This window comes from Phoxinus phoxinus, assembly GCF_949152265.1.
Source record: "Phoxinus phoxinus genome assembly, chromosome: 3".
Taxonomy (NCBI): Eukaryota; Metazoa; Chordata; class Actinopteri; order Cypriniformes; family Leuciscidae; genus Phoxinus; species Phoxinus phoxinus.
Genome location: NC_136878.1, coordinates 875,756 through 892,555, shown reverse-complemented (window position 1 = coordinate 892,555; position 16,800 = coordinate 875,756). Strand labels below are relative to the sequence as shown.

General features: G+C 44.0%; 2 protein-coding genes across 2 annotated transcripts in view; one reads left to right on the top strand and one right to left on the bottom strand.

Annotated features, from left to right (window-relative positions):
- The first annotated feature begins 457 nt into the window (after positions 1-457).
- On the top strand, positions 458-10,229 carry LOC306995740 (uncharacterized protein). Its single transcript, XM_079607601.1, has 2 exons — positions 458-683; positions 7,203-10,229. The coding sequence occupies exons 1-2, from the start codon at positions 548-550 to the stop codon at positions 7,880-7,882; spliced, it is 816 nt and encodes a 271-aa protein (XP_079463727.1). The 5' UTR covers positions 458-547; the 3' UTR covers positions 7,883-10,229.
- Positions 10,230-10,376: 147 nt separating this feature from the next.
- Positions 10,377-16,800, bottom strand: part of rnf185 (ring finger protein 185) — a 10,316-nt gene continuing 3,892 nt past the window's right edge. The window contains exons 5-7 of the mRNA XM_079607602.1: positions 14,112-14,166; positions 12,614-12,731; positions 10,377-11,471 (exon numbers count right to left, since the gene is read on the bottom strand). Of these exons, the coding sequence (XP_079463728.1) occupies positions 11,374-11,471; positions 12,614-12,731; positions 14,112-14,166 (271 nt within the window). The 3' untranslated portion in view covers positions 10,377-11,373. The remainder of the gene's footprint in view (positions 11,472-12,613; positions 12,732-14,111; positions 14,167-16,800) is intronic.

Sequence of the window (16,800 nt, the reverse complement as noted above, 5' to 3'; positions counted from 1 at the left end):
ATCTTTGGATTAATTCATGGGAAGATTATTTTATGGTTATTATTATAAAAATAAAACCTAAACATTATCATTATTAGATAGGCTCTAAAAAATAACCAAATGGGAACGTTCTGTGGTTGTATTTTTCCTTCTTATTTTTGTGATATTTTTCTAGTGATGTTATTGTGTCTGGAGCATAAAACAAAAGTTCAGCCAAACACCACAATCTTTTGTGTTGGATCATTCAGATCACTACAGAACTAACTAACTTAAGTCTTGTTAAACTAGAAGAAGTGCAGTGAAATGAACGGGCTGAATATTAATATGCCATATTTGTCTCGGCGTTTAATTCCTGATCAAGACCTTTTGACTGACGCTTGTGTTTCTATTTGTGACGCGACGCTCTGTTTAGTCCCGCCCACACTCAAATCTCATTGGTCAAAAACCCCGCCATGACGTCCCGCTTGCGCGGTAGAGGCGCGTGTCGCGTACTTTTGACGCGCACTTTTGACGCGCCTGTGCAACAATTCCGGGAGCGCGTTCAGATCGACGCGTCTCAATAAACTCAATGGCCGTGGCTGAGAAACTGATCCAGAGCGTCTCCGGTTACCCGGTGCTCTACAACGCGTCGCTGCACGATTATCGCAGTTCCGAGCGGCGCGTGAACGCGTGGAGGGAGGTCGCCGCGTGCGTCGGGCTCTCCGGTCAGTGCGTCAACATCACGCGCGCTCGACACGCGTTTGACTTTGAAAAGTGTTTCTGTTCTGTTGATCTTGATGATTTTACACACATATTTACAGCTGGAGACTCAACAAACTACAACGCGTCCGTTTCAATCAAACTGGTTATGAGCGTTGATTATTAAAGGCGCGTTTTTGAATTGACGCGTCGCTGGCGTTATAACTGATATAATATAATATAATATAATGAAGTTAACAGGGATTAATTTAGTGCATGTGTTGATATATTAATATTTCAATCTTCAGTTGCGCTCCGTCTAGATGTGTTTAAACGCGCGTCTTTCTGTTTGTTTTCTGAACAACTTTGAGGCATAAAGTCTCTGATTCTCTATATGAGTGAAGATTTATGATACTGTACCATAAGAGACATTAAAACGCTTAACACGGCGCATTATTGCACTAACACATGCAATCTATGTTATTATTATTATATGTTTTGTATTTGCATGGAAGCTTCATTCACTGAGGACAAATCAAATCATTGTCAATAAGGCTCTTTCTGATTTTTATATTATATGAAGGCTGACAGATGATGCATGTTAAGCGTTCATAATGCTTTATAATGCTTTTATATGATAAAATGCTTAAAGTTACCATGAAATCAAAACTGACCATTCTTATCTTTGCATGGAATATTGCAATATTCATTATAAATGATTTATCCGACAACAATCCGTTCAATACCAAAGTAAGCGTTTTTTACAGTCTTTTACCATTAAAATCAGGATCATTTTTGACAGTAAAGAGAAAGTGTTTTTCATCAGTCCTGGTTTTAGATTATCGAGCTGCCGTTAGTTTTCCAGCGCTGCAGAAAGTCCCTGTAAGATGCACTTTTATGATGCATGTTGAAAAACCTGATTCTGTGCATGTGTTGAATCACACATCTGATCAGAGACACCGAGGTTAAAGGAGTAGTTCACTTTAAAATGAAAATTACCCCATGATTTACTCACCCTGAAGCCATCCTAGGTGTATATGACTCTTCTTTCAGACGAATACAATCAGAGTTATATTAATAAACATCCGGACGCTTCCAAACTTTATAATGGCAGTGGATTGCAACCATCAGTTTAAAGCTCATAAAAGTGTATCTATCCATCATAAAAGTGTATCTATCCATCATAAAAGTGCATCTATCCATCATAAAAGTGCATCTATCCGTCATAAAAGTGCATCTATCCATCATAAAAGTGCATCTATCCATCATAAAAGTGCATCTGTCCATCATAAAAGTGAATCTGTCCATCATAAAAGTGCATCTATCCATCATAAAAGTGCATCTGTCCATCATAAAAGTGCATCTGTCCATCATAAAAGTGCATCTGTCCATCATAAAATAAAATACCATAACATTTTATTGGTCAGTTTATCCCACCTGCTCTCCCTCGTTACCAGCCTCGTTTTCTTCTGATTTAATCATCGTGGCGTTCCCAGGCTAGCCGTGAGACATAATCCCTCCAACGTGTCCTAGGTCTTCCCCGGGTTCTCCTCCGGTGGGACGCGCCCGGAACACCTCAGCTGTGGAGGAGAAGCTGCTCTACTCTGAGCTCCTCCGAGTGCCCGAGCTCCTCAGCCGATCTCTAAGGGAGCGCCCAGCCACCCTGCGGAGAAAGCTCATCCCGGCCGCCTGTATCCGGGATCTTGTCCTTTCGGTCATGACCCACAGCTCATGACCATAGTTGAGAGTAGGAACGTAGATTGACCGGTAAATCGAGAGCTTGCGGCTCAGCTCTTTCTTCACCACGACAGACCGGTACATCGACCGCATTACTGCAGAAGCTGCACCGATCCGTCTGTCAATCTCCCGTTCCATCCTTCCCTCACTCGTGAACAAGACCCCGAGATACTTGAACTCCTCCACTTGAGGCAGGAACTCTTCACCAACCTGAAGTGGGCACGCCACCCTTTCCCGAATGAGGACCATGGCCTCGGATTTGGAGGTGCTGATTCTCATCCCAGCCGCTTCACACTCGGCTGCACACCGTCCCAGTGCATGCTGAAGTTCTGATGGGGCCAACACGACAACATCATCCGCAAAGAGCAGAGACGGAATCGTGTTGTTCCCAAACCCGACACCCTCCGGCCCCTGGCTGCGCCTAGAAATTCTGTCCATAAAAATTATGAACAGAACCGGTGACAAAGGGCAGCCCTGCCGGAGTCCAACATGCACCGGGAAGAAGTCTGACTTACTGCCGGCAATGCGAACCAAGCTCCTGCTCCGGCCGTACAGGGACCGGACAGTCCTTAGCAAAGGACCCCGGACCCCATACTCCCGGAGCACCCTCCACAGGCCGCCACGAGGGACACAGTCCGAATTCTCCTCTCCAGTACCCTGGCATAGACTTTCCCAGGGAGGCTGAGAAGTGTGATCCCTGTAGTTGGAACACACTCTCCGGTCCCCCTTCTTATAAAGAGGGACCACCACCCCGGTCTGCCATCCCAGAGGCACTGTCCCCGACCGCCACGCGATGCTGCAGAGACGTGTCGGCCAAGACAGCCCCACAACATCCAGAGACTTGAGGTGCTCAGGGCGGATCTCATCCGGTGCCTTGCCACTGAGGAGCTTCTTGACTACCTCTGTGACTCGGTGACTTCAGCTTAGGTGATGGACGAGTCCACCTCCTCGCCCTCAGCCTCTGCTTCCTCAATGGAAGACGTGAAGGTGGGATTGAGGAGATCCTCGAAGTATTCCTTCCACCGTCCGACGACATCCCCAGTTGAGGTCAACAGCTGCCCACCTTCACTGTAAACGATGTTGGTAGGGCACTGCTTCCCCCTCCTGAGGCACCGGACAGTTTGCCAGAATCTCTTCGAGGCCAGCCGGTAGTCCTTCTCCATGGCCTCACCGAACTCCTCCCAGGCCCGAGTTTTTGCCTCCACAACCACCCGGGCTGCACTCCGCTTGGCCTGCCGGTACCCGTCAGCTGCCTCAGGAGTCCCACAAGCCAGCCAGGCCCGATAGGACTCCTCCTTCAGCTTGACGGCATCCTTTACTTCCGGTGTCCACCACCGGGTTCGGGGATTGCCGCCTCAACAGGCACCGGAGACCTTACGGCCACAGCTCCGAGCGGCCGCGTCGACAATGGAGGTGGAGAACATGGTACACTTGGACTCAATATCTCCAGCCTCCCTCGGGATCCGGTCGAAGCTCCGCCGGAGGTGGGAGTTGAAGATCTCTCTGACAGGACACTCGGCCAAACGTTCCCAGCAGACCCTTACCGTACGCTTGCGTCTGCCGAGTCTGTCCAGCTTCCTCCTCCGCCATCGGATCCAACACCACCAGTGGTGATCAGTGCACAGCTCCGCACCCGAGTGTCCAAGACATACGGCCGGAGGTCGGATGAAACCCCCACAAAGTCGATAATCGCCCTCCGGCCTAGGGTGTCCTGGTGCCACGTGCACTGATGGACACCCTTATGCTTGAACATGGTGTTCGTTATGGACAAGCTGTAACTAGCACAGAAGTCCAATAACAGAACACCGCTCGGGTTCAGATCAGGGGGCCGTTCCTCCCAATCACGCCCCTGTCACTGTCCACGTGGGCGTTGAAGTCCCCCAGTAGAACGACGGAGTCCCCAGTCAGAGCACTTCCCAGCACCCCTCCCAGAGACGCCAAGAGGGCCGGGTACTGCCGTTCGGCCCGTAGGCACACACGACAGTGAGAGACCTATCCCGACCCGAAGGCGCAGGGAAGCGACCCTCTCGTTCACCGGGGTGAACTCCAACACATGGCGGCTGAGCTGGGGGGCTATAAGCAAACCCACACCAGCCCACCGCCTCTCACCACGGGCAACTCCAGAGTGGTGAAGAGTCCATCCTCTCTCGAGGAGTGTGGTTCCAGAGCCCAAGCCGTGCGTGGAGGTGAGCCCGACTATCTCTAGTCGGTACCTCTCAACCTCACGCACAATCTGCCAGCCTCCACTGCCTGCAGCCCCATATGCCAGCGCATGTTCCCGGTCACTGCACTAAGGTGCCTCCGTCAACGAGGGACTGACCTGAGGGAGTTCACCGGGAGTTCAGGAGTGTTGCTGAGGGGCTGGAATGCAACAATGCAGCTCTCAAGGACTTATTTAATTTAGCCCTTGAATGAAAGATAGATGCACTTTTATGAGCTTTAAACTGATGGTTGCAATCCACTGCCATTATTAAGCTCGGAAGCATCAGGGTGTTTATTAATATAACTCTGATTGTATTCGTCTGAAAGAAGAAAGTCATATACACCTAGGATGGCTTGAGGGAGAGTAAATCAGGGGGTAATTTTCATTTTAGAGTGAACTCCTTTAACGGTGTTTTCCCGCTGCAGTGGTGTGTGTGTGTGTGTGTGTGTGAGTTTAACACTGTTCTCCCGCTGCAGTGGTGTGTGTGTGTGTGTGTGTGTGTGAGTTTAACACTGTTTTCCCGCTGCAGTGGTGTGTGTGTGTGTGTGTGTTTGTGTGTGAGGTTAACACTGTTCTCCCGCTGCAGTGGTGTGTGTGTGTGTGTGTGTGTGTGTGTGTGTGTGTCTGTGAGTTTAACACTGTTCTCCCGCTGCAGTGGTGTGTGTGTGTGTGTGTGTGTGTGAGTTTAACACTGTTCTCCCGCTGCAGTGGTGTGTGTGTGTGTGTGTGTGTGTGTAGCCCCATTCACACAGCACTTTGAACCCGGCAAATTGCCGGCAAATTGCCGGAACGCCTTCTGTGTGAACGCAAACACGACCCGGGTTTAATGCCGGGATCGATGCCGGGTTGGGGACCTAGTAACATTGCCGTGTTCAGACCCGGAACGCGCGCTGTGTGAACAAAAGCCAGGACAAATGCCGTAAGGGGTGTGTCGTAGTGATGATGCACGAGCCTTCGCAATGACGTAGTTATCGTGTTACTCTGTTAGAAGAAAGTTTGTGTTCGTCATCGATACAAGAAAGAACGAAAAGATGTCTGCAAACTGGACTGAAGCAGAGACCCGAGAGCTCCTTGCAATCCGCGCCGAAGCTGAGATCGTTCGCCACCTTATACGTCACATCATAACGTCACGCGTCTATCCGGGACATACCCGGGTTGTGTGTGAACGCGCTCTCTGATTCCGGCAAATCACTGGCAGTGTGAATGAACCATTTTCAAACGAACCCGGGTCAAATCCCGGGTCACTTTATCCGTGTATTTTCCGGAATCTCTGTGTGAAAGGGGCTTGTGTGAGTTTAACACTGTTTTCCCGCTGCAGTGGTGTGTGTGTGTGTGTGTGTGTGTGTGTGAGTGAGTTTAACACTGTTTTCCCGCTGCAGTGGTGTGTGTGTGTGTGTGTGTGTGTGTGTGAGTGAGTTTAACACTGTTTTCCCGCTGCAGTGGTGTGTGTGTGTGTGTGTGTGTGTGTGTGTGTGTGTGTGTGTGTGTGAGTTTAACACTGTTTTCCCGCTGCAGTGGTGTGTGTGTGTGTGTGAGTTTAACACTGTTTTCCCGCTGCAGTGGTGTGTGTGTGTGTGTGTGTGTGTGAGTTTAACACTGTTCTCCCGCTGCAGTGGTGTGTGTGTGTGTGTGTGTGTGAGTTTAACACTGTTCTCCCGCTGCAGTGGTGTGTGTGTGTGTGTGTGTGTGTGAGTTTAACACTGTTTTCCCGCTGCAGTGGTGTGTGTGTGTGTGTGTGTGTGTGTGTGTGTGTGTGTGTGTGTGAGTTTAACACTGTTCTCCCGCTGCAGTGGTGTGTGTGTGTGTGTGTGTGTGTGTGAGTTTAACACTGTTTTCCCGCTGCAGTGGTGTGTGTGTGTGTGTGTGTGTGTGTGTGTGTGTGTGAGTTTAACACTGTTCTCCCGCTGCAGTGGTGTGTGTGTGTGTGTGTGAGTTTAACACTGTTTTCTCGCTGCAGTGGTGTGTGTGTGTGTGTGAGTTTAACACTGTTTTCCCGCTGCAGTGGTGTGTGTGTGTGTGTGTGTGTGTGTGTGTGTGTGAGTTTAACACTGTTCTCCCGCTGCAGTGGTGTGTGTGTGTGTGTGTGAGTTTAACACTGTTTTCCCGCTGCAGTGGTGTGTGTGTGTGTGTGTGAGTTTAACACTGTTCTCCCGCTGCAGTGGTGTGTGTGTGTGTGTGTGTGTGTGTGTGTGTGTGTGTGAGTTTAACACTGTTCTCCTGCTGCAGTGGTGTGTGTGTGTGTGTGTGTGTGTGTGTGAGTTTAACACTGTTCTCCTGCTGCAGTGGTGTGTGTGTGTGTGTGTGAGTTTAACACTGTTCTCCCGCTGCAGTGGTGTGTGTGTGTGTGTGTGAGTTTAACACTGTTTTCCCGCTGCAGTGGTGTGTGTGTGTGTGTGTGAGTTTAACACTGTTCTCCCGCTGCAGTGGTGTGTGTGTGTGTGTGTGTGTGTGTGTGTGTGTGAGTTTAACACTGTTCTCCTGCTGCAGTGGTGTGTGTGTGTGTGTGTGTGTGTGTGTGAGTTTAACACTGTTCTCCCGCTGCAGTGGTGTGTGTGTGTGTGTGTGTGTGTGTGTGTGTGAGTTTAACACTGTTCTCCTGCTGCAGTGGTGGAGTGCAAGAGAAGATGGAAGACCATCAGGGACCGATACATCCGAGAGCGGAGACTCTGCAAGCTGAAGAGAGAAGAAGGAGGCCGGCGCCTGCATTACTGGCCACACAGAGAAAGCCTCTCGTTCCTGGACAATCACATCAGGAAGAGGAAGATTCCCAGTGGAGCCGAGGCTCTGGAGGATCCGGATGACGGGGACGGAAGCGCTCACGATTCGCCCGAGGAGTCGCTCGACGAGTCCAGCGGCGGAGACTCAAAGTCCAGCCTGGGAAACAAAGCAAAGAGTGATGGCGGGTTTGAGCCCAAGCATCCGCTCAAAGCGGCGATCCCGTTGAATCCCATAATGCCCCTGTCTATCGTGGCCCAGCTCAAACCACTGCAACACTTGAGGCCGCTGGTCTCCGCTCTTCCTCCGGGCCTGAAGGGGGCGCCGGCGTCCGGTTCATCAGCGCAGACCTCAGAGAATCAGACACACACACGGGTCTCAGAGGATCAGACACACACACGGGTCTCAGAGAACGAGCCTCTAAAGAGCGTCCAGAAAGCCTTGGATGAGGACGAGCTGTTCCTCTTGAGTTTCGTCCCGGCCCTCAAAAGACTGACGCCACAGAAAAGAGCCGCGGTTAAAATGCAGATCCAGAAGATCATGTTCGACGCGGAGTTCATGGACCAGTGAACACACTGGTGTCGGACTCAATACAAGTACACTTTACATTGGAGCCCGGAAACATCTGACTGGCAATTACAGTTGAAATTATGACCGTCAAGATTCTGACTTAAGACGTAAAAAAGTTTAAACTGTCGTAAGGCAAAATTGCGATAAAAAGTTGGTCTTATGAAATTATGGTTGAAATTATGACTGTCAAAATTTTTATATAAAGTCAAAATTCTTCTTAAGACGTAAAAAAGTCGAAACTGACTTGAGTTAAAATTCCGACAAAAAGTTGGACTTATGAAATTTATGGTTGAAATTCTGAGTCAATATTCTGATATAAATTCAAAATTCTGACTTAAGATGTAAAAAAGTTTAAACTGTCGTAAGGCAAAATTGCGATAAAAAGTTGGACTTATGAAATTATGGTTGAAATTATGAGTCAATATTCTGATATAAATTCAAAATTCTGACTTAAGGTGTAAAAAAGTTTAAACTGACGTAAGCCAAAATTGCTACAAAATGTTGGACTCATTATAAGTCAAAATTCTGATATAAATTCAAAATTCTGACTTAAGATGTCATTTTTTTTTTAAACTGACTTGAGTGAAAATTGCAACAAAAAGTTGGAATTATGACGGTTGAAATTATCAGTCAAAATTCTGACAGTCATAATTATGATATAAAAAGTAAAAAAAAATGTATAGTTATTTTTTTACGACAAAAGGTTTAAACTATGACACTAAGTCATAATGAATTTAGACTGTAATAATTTCAACTGACTTAACGCGTAAAAAGTCTAAATTGACTTCAAATATGACAGTTTTATATGATTTAAGTCATAATTATGAGTGATATAAAAAGTGCCTTAAAAAAGTTTATGCGCAGAATTATGCGAGAATTATGACACAAAATGTTGACTTAAAATGTATGACATTATGTCATTAAAGTATCAGAATTCTGACCTGAGACAAAAAAGTAATTTCAACTTTTCAGAGTTTAAAGACCAATGAACTCCAGATCTTTCACTCAATAAAAGTAGAAGTAACTCCACACTGGAACATCTGACTGCGTCTCTTAGATTAAAACATGCTTTATTTTTGTACATATCTCAGTATGAAGGTGGGAATAAAGTCCCTCAGCGTTTGACTGGGTTTGATTAGAGATTTAGTGGCACGAAAGACCCTGTTTTGTAAAATATCACTAGTGAAAATGTTCTGGCATCATTAAATATCTTGAACTGCTACTGCATGCATTTTTTATTTTGTATTTTTTTGTATTTTAATAAGTCGTCCATATACCAGCCAATCATGATCTGGTGAAACACAGCATTAATGATCAAGTGATGAAGAGTTAATGAGTCAAACAGTGGTTTCACACACACACACACACACACACACACACACACACACACACACACACACACACACACTATCAGGAATTACTTCAGTGCAAACGGGTAATGGAAGATCGTTTTGGTCACATAAGGGAGAAAAAATCATGCTTTTGTGAGTCAAGTCATGTTTATGAGATGAAAAGTTATAAGTATGACTGAAAAAGCCATAATTACGATATAGTTGAAATTCTGAAAAGTCAATTATGATATAAGAAGTCTAAACTGACTTTAAAAAGTCATAATTCTAAATTAATTCTAAACAAAAGTCGAAACTGACTTGAACACAATTTATCTTAAAAATTGCACAAAAAGTTTAAATTAATTATGACATAATGGTTGAAATTATGAGTAAAATTTTGAAATAAGTCATAATTATGATATAAAAAGTCAAAATTTTGATAGTCAAAATCTCAAAATTCTTCTGACTGAGGCTGTAAAAAGTCAAGAAGTTGAAATTATGACAATAAGTTATCATAAGATATAATTAAGTCTATAATTCTCTCCTGTAATTCTAAATTAATTTTAAACAAAAGTCTTAACTGACATGGACAACATTTTATCTTAAAAATTGCACAAAAAGTTTAAATTAATTATGACATTATGGTTGAAATTATGAATAGAATTTTGAAATACTAGTCATAATTATGATATAAAAAGTCAAAACTGCTTCTGACTGAAGCTGTAAAAAGTAAAAAAGTTGAAATGATGACAATACGTTATCATAAGATATAATTAAGTCATAATCATAATTGTGGCAGTTGAAATTATGACAGTCAAAATTCTGACAACGTAAAAAGTCAAAATTTACTTTAGTAATAAATATGACAGTTAAAATTATGAGTCAAAATTCTGATTTGTCATAATTATCAATGATATAAAAAGCCGACAGTGCCTTAAAAAGTCAGAATTATTAAATTAAATTGACTTAAAAAATCATAATTAATGACATTAAAATGTAAAAATTCTGACTGGAGACAAAAAAGTAATTTCAACCTTTTTCCTCATATTTTCAACATTTGATCATAATTTTGACTCTTAGATCATGCGTATGACTTCAGTTTATTAGAAGAGAAAGTGATGGAGACGGCTGATATTGAGTAAATAAAAACCCCTTCAAAAACATGTTTAAAATTAATTTTAATCAGCATCTGGACAGTCAACATGTGCTTATGCTTTTCACACACAACATTCCCTCACAAATGTTCCCGAAAGCTTAATAAACATTGTCATTCTATATGAATAAATCGTCGTGTGCTATTAAGACTGAATTATTTTTAACCTCTATTAAAACCTCTTAACAATCAACAATCATGTTGAAAGATAAACATTGAAAGTGTTGATTAAAAGGAAAAATTAAACGCTGAAGTGAAGTATTCAAGGTTATTGTTCAGAAGAACATTTATAGGATTTCTACAAATATTATTTCGCAGTATTAACACGAGTGACATCATTTGGCACCGAAATTGTAGAAAAATCCAATGATCGATTTGAAAGTTGAATTTATTTAAAATCTAGGAGCAGAAGAGTCGTTTACAGTCTCGCACGCATGCAATCTCTTTCATAGAAAAAGAAGAGTTTATTTTCAAAATCCCATCAGGACACACACACACACACACACACGCACGCACACACACACACACGCTCGCACACACGCTCGCACACACACACACTCGCACACACACACATTCGCACACACACACATTCGCACACACACACACTCGCACACACACACACACACACTCGCACACACGCTCGCACACACACACTCGCACACACACACACACACACACACTCGCACACACGCTCGCACACTCACTCGCACACTCACTCGCACACACACTCGCACAGATTTTAATGTATCTTTAGCCTTCAGTTCTTCAGGAAGATCCATAATGTAGTCAAAAATGCTTTTCATACTCAGTGTTTCTGTCTTGTTTCCAGTCCAAATATCTAAAAATACTCAAATCAAGAAGCATTTACTAGAGGAGTAAAATACCATCGGATATTATGTGTTGTTTTCTGGGGAAATAAATCATGATGAAGTGAGTTGTTGCTTAACACAAGCTAAATGGTCTTGGAAAGCAGACAGAAACACTGATCAGAGAAGCATGATGTGCGCTCAGGCGATGAGCAGCCAGAACATGATGAGGAGCGCCACGAACAGGAAGAGGCGGGACAGGAACTGCTCATCCGTGTGCTGAGGGGTCCCTGGAGCCGCTGCGGGGTCAAAAGGTCAAGTGTATTTATATAGCACCTTACAACATGAATGCTGACCAAAGTGCACAACAGACATAAACTATAATCATACAATAATAAAAAAAAAAAGTTGTATTTTTTTATTGATCTCAAGATTGCATTATTAGATTAATTTCTGACAGACTCAGTTTCATTGCATAATTGTTTTACAGCACAAATATCTAAACATTCCCAACCCTCGGCTGCTCTTCACGTGTCGGTCAAAAATTACCGATTTTTTTTTTTTTTACTATATTTTAGTTTGATAATGTTTTTTTATTTAATATTTTGTATTTTTAGGGGATTGTATGGCACTAAATGATATTTCCGCTGTATTTATAATCCATTTATTGGCGTTCTGAGCACAGAGCTGTAGATGTGATGTCCAGCTTAAACTGGTCAATCTGGAGCGCTTTAGAGCGACACACTGAAGTCTGATCTCTTTACACACACCACACTTGCACATTATTGATGAAGAGGAAACAGTTTTAAAAGTGAACTTAGAAAAAGATACAGAATTTTACGTTTATTGATATTAAAAATGTGCTAAATACTATTTTCAGTTTTTATATGAAATCTATATTTTCAAAATCATGTTTTCCTCTAGAACAGAGAACCCAAAGGCATAAATCTGCACAGGTGTGTGATATGTGTGTGTGTGTGTGTGTGTGTGTGTGTGTGTGAGATGTGTGTGTGATATGTCAGTAAATGATCTCTCAGTGAGATGTTGTTCGGCTGCAGTACCAAACGCTTCCACTAGAGGAAACTCTCATTCATTTACAATGCGGCGTTTCTGACCGCGAGCAGCACAAGTGTGGCGATTATTATCAGCACCATTTCACCTGTTCAGATCGTGTGTGTGTGTGTGTGTGTGTGTGTGTGTTCACACAGCAAGTGCCAAAACCTTTACCAAGTTTCCTAACATTCCGATTTTTTTTTTTTTTTAAATTTTCAGTCAAAAATGAGCGAAGAGCCCCAGAATCAAGATACATTTACTGGAGAAGCAAAATGACTCAGTGATTAATTTGCATCATCCTTCTATCTTGAGTGAACAAACACAATGTTTACACAATCAGTTTATTAATAACTTCTTAACGCAGATGAAAGTTTCCGTATTCTGGTACCTGGAGGTGGTCTCCCGTCGTTGATGTTGAACGCCGTGGCGAAGATCCCGAAAGGAAAAGCCCCGATGCCGAACGACATCTGGAAGCCGCCGTCTCCGAAGCCAAAGCCCTGAAATCCCTGCAAACACACACACACACACACACACGGCCAATCTCATCTTCAAATCTTAAATTTGCATCATTTGCTCTTCCTTATGTCATTCCAAACCTGAGTGACTGACCTCTGTGGAACACGAAGCTGAATTTAAAGCCTCTATTAAAGGTTTCTAATGTTGTTTTGGGTTTCCTTCAACAGGGTCACATGCATCAAGGTCAAAAACGCTTTCATTTTCTTATAATATATATTGCACTCAATCAATTCAGAGTCTGAAAAGTTTTGTTCGAAGATTCAATCTCTAAACCCCGCCTCTCTGAGAGCTGCTCTGCTGTGATTGGTCGGAAAGCAAACGCTCATTATCATATCTGAATCTGATAGTCAAAATTACACAAAAAACTGTCGAGTCAAAAAAAATTAATTATGACAATGAGAAAATTTTGACTCAAAAAGTCATAATTCTGACATTATGGTTGAAATTCAGTCAAAATTCATGAATCCATGAATTCATGAAAAGTCATGATTATGATATAAAAAGTCTAAACTAACTTAAAAAGTCAAAATTATGATGGCTGAAGACATAAAAAGTCAAAATTGTGACAAAAAGTTTAAATCATAATAAGATAATTAAGTCATAAAGACTATCACAGTTCAAATGATGAAAGTCAAAATCCTGATTTAACTCAGAATTATCAATTACATAAAGTGGAAACTGCCTTAAAAAGTCAGAATCATGACATAAAATGTTGACTTAACATACATGTTATTAAATGGACTCGAAAGATCATATTTATGACCGAAGTGATAAAAAGTCAAAATTCTGACTTGAGACAAAGCAATTCAAACATTTTTCCTCATATTTTCAACATTTTTATCCTAATTTTGACTCTTTAATGAGAATTATGACTAGCATGTACTAATTTTCTAAATATTAGATTTTTTATCTCCTGATAATAACTGTGTGTATAATAACGATGACTATGTTTTGACACACAGTGATAGGAACAGTAACGATGGGTTTTACCGTGTCAATCTCATCAGTGGATTTGCTTTGTTCTCGACATGAACGTTTTGAGGACACCTAGTCCTTTAATATGTGTACACTTTTTATCCAGTAAATAATCACTACGCAAGAACTTTAAGAGTTGAGAGCAGAATGTGATGCAACGTTAAACGTCAGATGTTGTCATCACCCGCTCCAGCGTCCGCCCGCAGAGACGCTTAATAAGCCCCGCCGGGACGCTCGTTAGACTAATGAATTACTACAGCAGCCGTCATCCGTGTAACCGTTTCATCACAAAAGTCTTGTGCAATGATTGCGTTGCAAATGTATATAGATTGATCTCATATTGTCTGTGTGTGTAATATATGTGTGTGTTATGCGAGTGTGTTAGAGATACTCACGCCACGATTCTCCGGTTCGGGCCGCTGTCCCTGCGGTCGTGGAGGAGTTCGCTCTCTGAAATCACACAGGAAAATCACTTCAGATTTTAATAGTTCAATCAATGATATACTGGTGTGTATAATCACATTTATTTATATAACGCTTTATACAGTATAGACCGTTTCAAAGCGTAATCGTATGAGTGTGCGTGAGCGTGAGCATGAGTGAGTATGAGTGTGAGTGAGTATGAGTGAGCGTGAGCATGAGTGAGCGTGAGTGAGCGTGAGTGAGCATGAGTGAGCATGAGTGAGCATGAGTGAGCGTGAGTGAGCATGAGTGAGCATGAGTGAGCATGAGTGAGCGTGAGTGAGCATGAGTGAGCATGAGTGAGCGTGAGCATGAGTGAGCATGAGTGAGCGTGAGTGAGCATGAGTGAGCATGAGTGAGCATGAGTGAGCATGAGTGAGCATGAGTGAGCGTGAGCATGAGCGAGCGTGAGCATGAGCGAGCGTGAGCATGAGCGAGCGTGAGGATGAGTGTGAAAGTGAGTGAGTGAGTGTGAGTGAGTATGAGTGAGCGTGAGTATGAGTGAGTGTGAGTGTGAGTGAGTGTGAGTGAGTATGAGTGTGAGTGAGCATGAGCGTGCATGAGTATGAGTGTGAGTGAGTATGAGTGTGAGTGAGTATGAGTGTGAGAGTATGAGTGTGAGAGTATGAGTGTGCGTGAGTATGAGTGTGCGTGAGTATGAGTGTGAGTGAGTATGAGTGTGCGTGAGTATGAGTGTGCGTGAGTATGAGTGTGCGTGAGTATGAGTGTGAGTGAGTATGAGTGTGCGTGAGTATGAGTGTGCGTGAGTATGAGTGTGCGTGAGTATGAGCGTGAGTGAGCTTGAGCGTGAGTGAGCTTGAGCGTGAGCATGAGCGAGCGTGAGCGTGAGCGTGAGTGTGAAAGTGAGTGAGTGAGTGTGAGTGAGTATGAGTGAGCGTGAGTATGAGTGAGTGTGAGTGTGAGTGAGTGTGAGTGAGTATGAGTGTGAGTGAGCATGAGCGTGCATGAGTATGAGTGTGAGTGAGTATGAGTGTGAGTGAGTATGAGTGTGAGAGTATGAGTGTGCGTGAGTATGAGTGTGCGTGAGTATGAGTGTGAGTGAGTATGAGTGTGCGTGAGTATGAGTGTGCGTGAGTATGAGTGTGCGTGAGTATGAGTGTGAGTGAGTATGAGTGTGAGTGAGTATGAGTGTGAGTGAGTATGAGTGTGAGTGAGTATGAGTGTGAGTGAGTATGAGTGTGAGTGAGTATGAGTGTGAGTGAGTATGAGTGAGCGTGAGTGTGCGTGAGTATGAGTGTGCGTGAGTATGAGTGTGCGTGAGTATGAGTGTGAGTGAGTATGAGTGTGAGTGAGTATGAGTGTGAGTGAGTATGAGTGTGAGTGAGTATGAGTGTGAGTGAGTATGAGTGTGAGTGAGTATGAGTGTGAGTGAGTATGAGTGTGAGTGAGTATGAGTGTGAGTGAGTGTGAGTGTGAGTGAGTGTGAGTGTGCGTGAGTGTGCGTGAGTGTGAGTGTGCGTGAGTGTGAGTGTGCGTGAGTGTGAGTGTGCGTGAGTGTGAGTGAGCATGAGTGTGAGTGAGCGTGAGTGTGAGTGAGTGTGAGTGAGCGTGAGTGTGAGTGAGCGTGAGTGAGCGTGAGTGTGAGTGAGCGTGAGTGTGAGTGAGCGTGAGTGAGTGTGAGTGAGCGTGAGTGAGCGTGAGTGAGCGTGAGTATGAGTGAGCGTGAGTATGAGTGTGAGTGAGCGTGAGTATGAGTGTGCGTGAGTATGAGTGTGCGTGAGTATGAGTGTGCGTGAGTATGAGTGTGCGTGAGTATGAGTGTGCGTGAGTATGAGTGTGTGTGAGTATGAGTGTTCGTGAGTGTGAGTGAGTGTGAGTGAGCGTGAGTATGAGTGAGCGTGAGTATGAGTGAGCGTGAGTATGAGTGAGCGTGAGTATGAGTGTGAGTGAGTATGAGTGTGAGTGAGTATGAGTGAGCGTGAGTATGAGTGAGCGTGAGTGAGTATGAGTGTGAGTGAGTATGCGTGAGTGTGAGTGAGTGAGTATGAGTGAGCGTGAGTGTGCGAGTATGAGTGAGCGTGAGTGAGTATGAGTGTGAGTGACTATGAGTGAGCGTGAGTATGAGTGTGAGTGAGTGAGCGTGAGTGTGAGTGAGTGAGTGAGTATGAGTGTGCGTGAGTATGAGTGAGCGTGAGTGTGAGTGAGTATGAGTGAGTATGAGTGAGCGTGAGTGTGAGTGAGCGTGAGTATGAGTGTGAGTGAGTATGAGTGAGTATGAGTGAGCGTGAGTGAGTATGAGTGAGCGTGAGTATGAGTGAGCGTGAGTGAGTATGAGTGTGAGTGAGTATGAGTGAGTATGAGTGAGCGTGAGTGTGAGTGAGTATGAGTGAGCGTGAGCGAGTATGAGTGAGCGTGAGTGTGAGTGAGTATGAGTGAGCGTGAGCGAGTATGAGTGAGCGTGAGTATGAGTGTGAGTGAGTATGAGTGTGAGTGAGTATGAGTGAGCGTGAGTGAGTATGAGTGAGTATGAGTGAGCGTGAGTGTGAGTGAGCGTGAGTATGAGTGTGAGTGAGTATGAGTGTGAGTGAGTATGAGTGTGAGTGAGTATGAGTGTGAGTGAGTATGAGTGAGCGTGAGTGTGAGTGAGTATGAGTGAGTATG

Coding starts and splice junctions, on each gene's coding strand:
- LOC306995740 (XM_079607601.1), top strand. CDS start 548: ATGGCCGTGGCTGAGAAACTGATCCAGAGCGTCTCCGGTTACCCGGTG. Junction 684..7,202: donor CGCGTGCGTCGGGCTCTCCG/GTCAGTGCGTCA, acceptor CTCCTGCTGCAG/TGGTGGAGTGCAAGAGAAGA.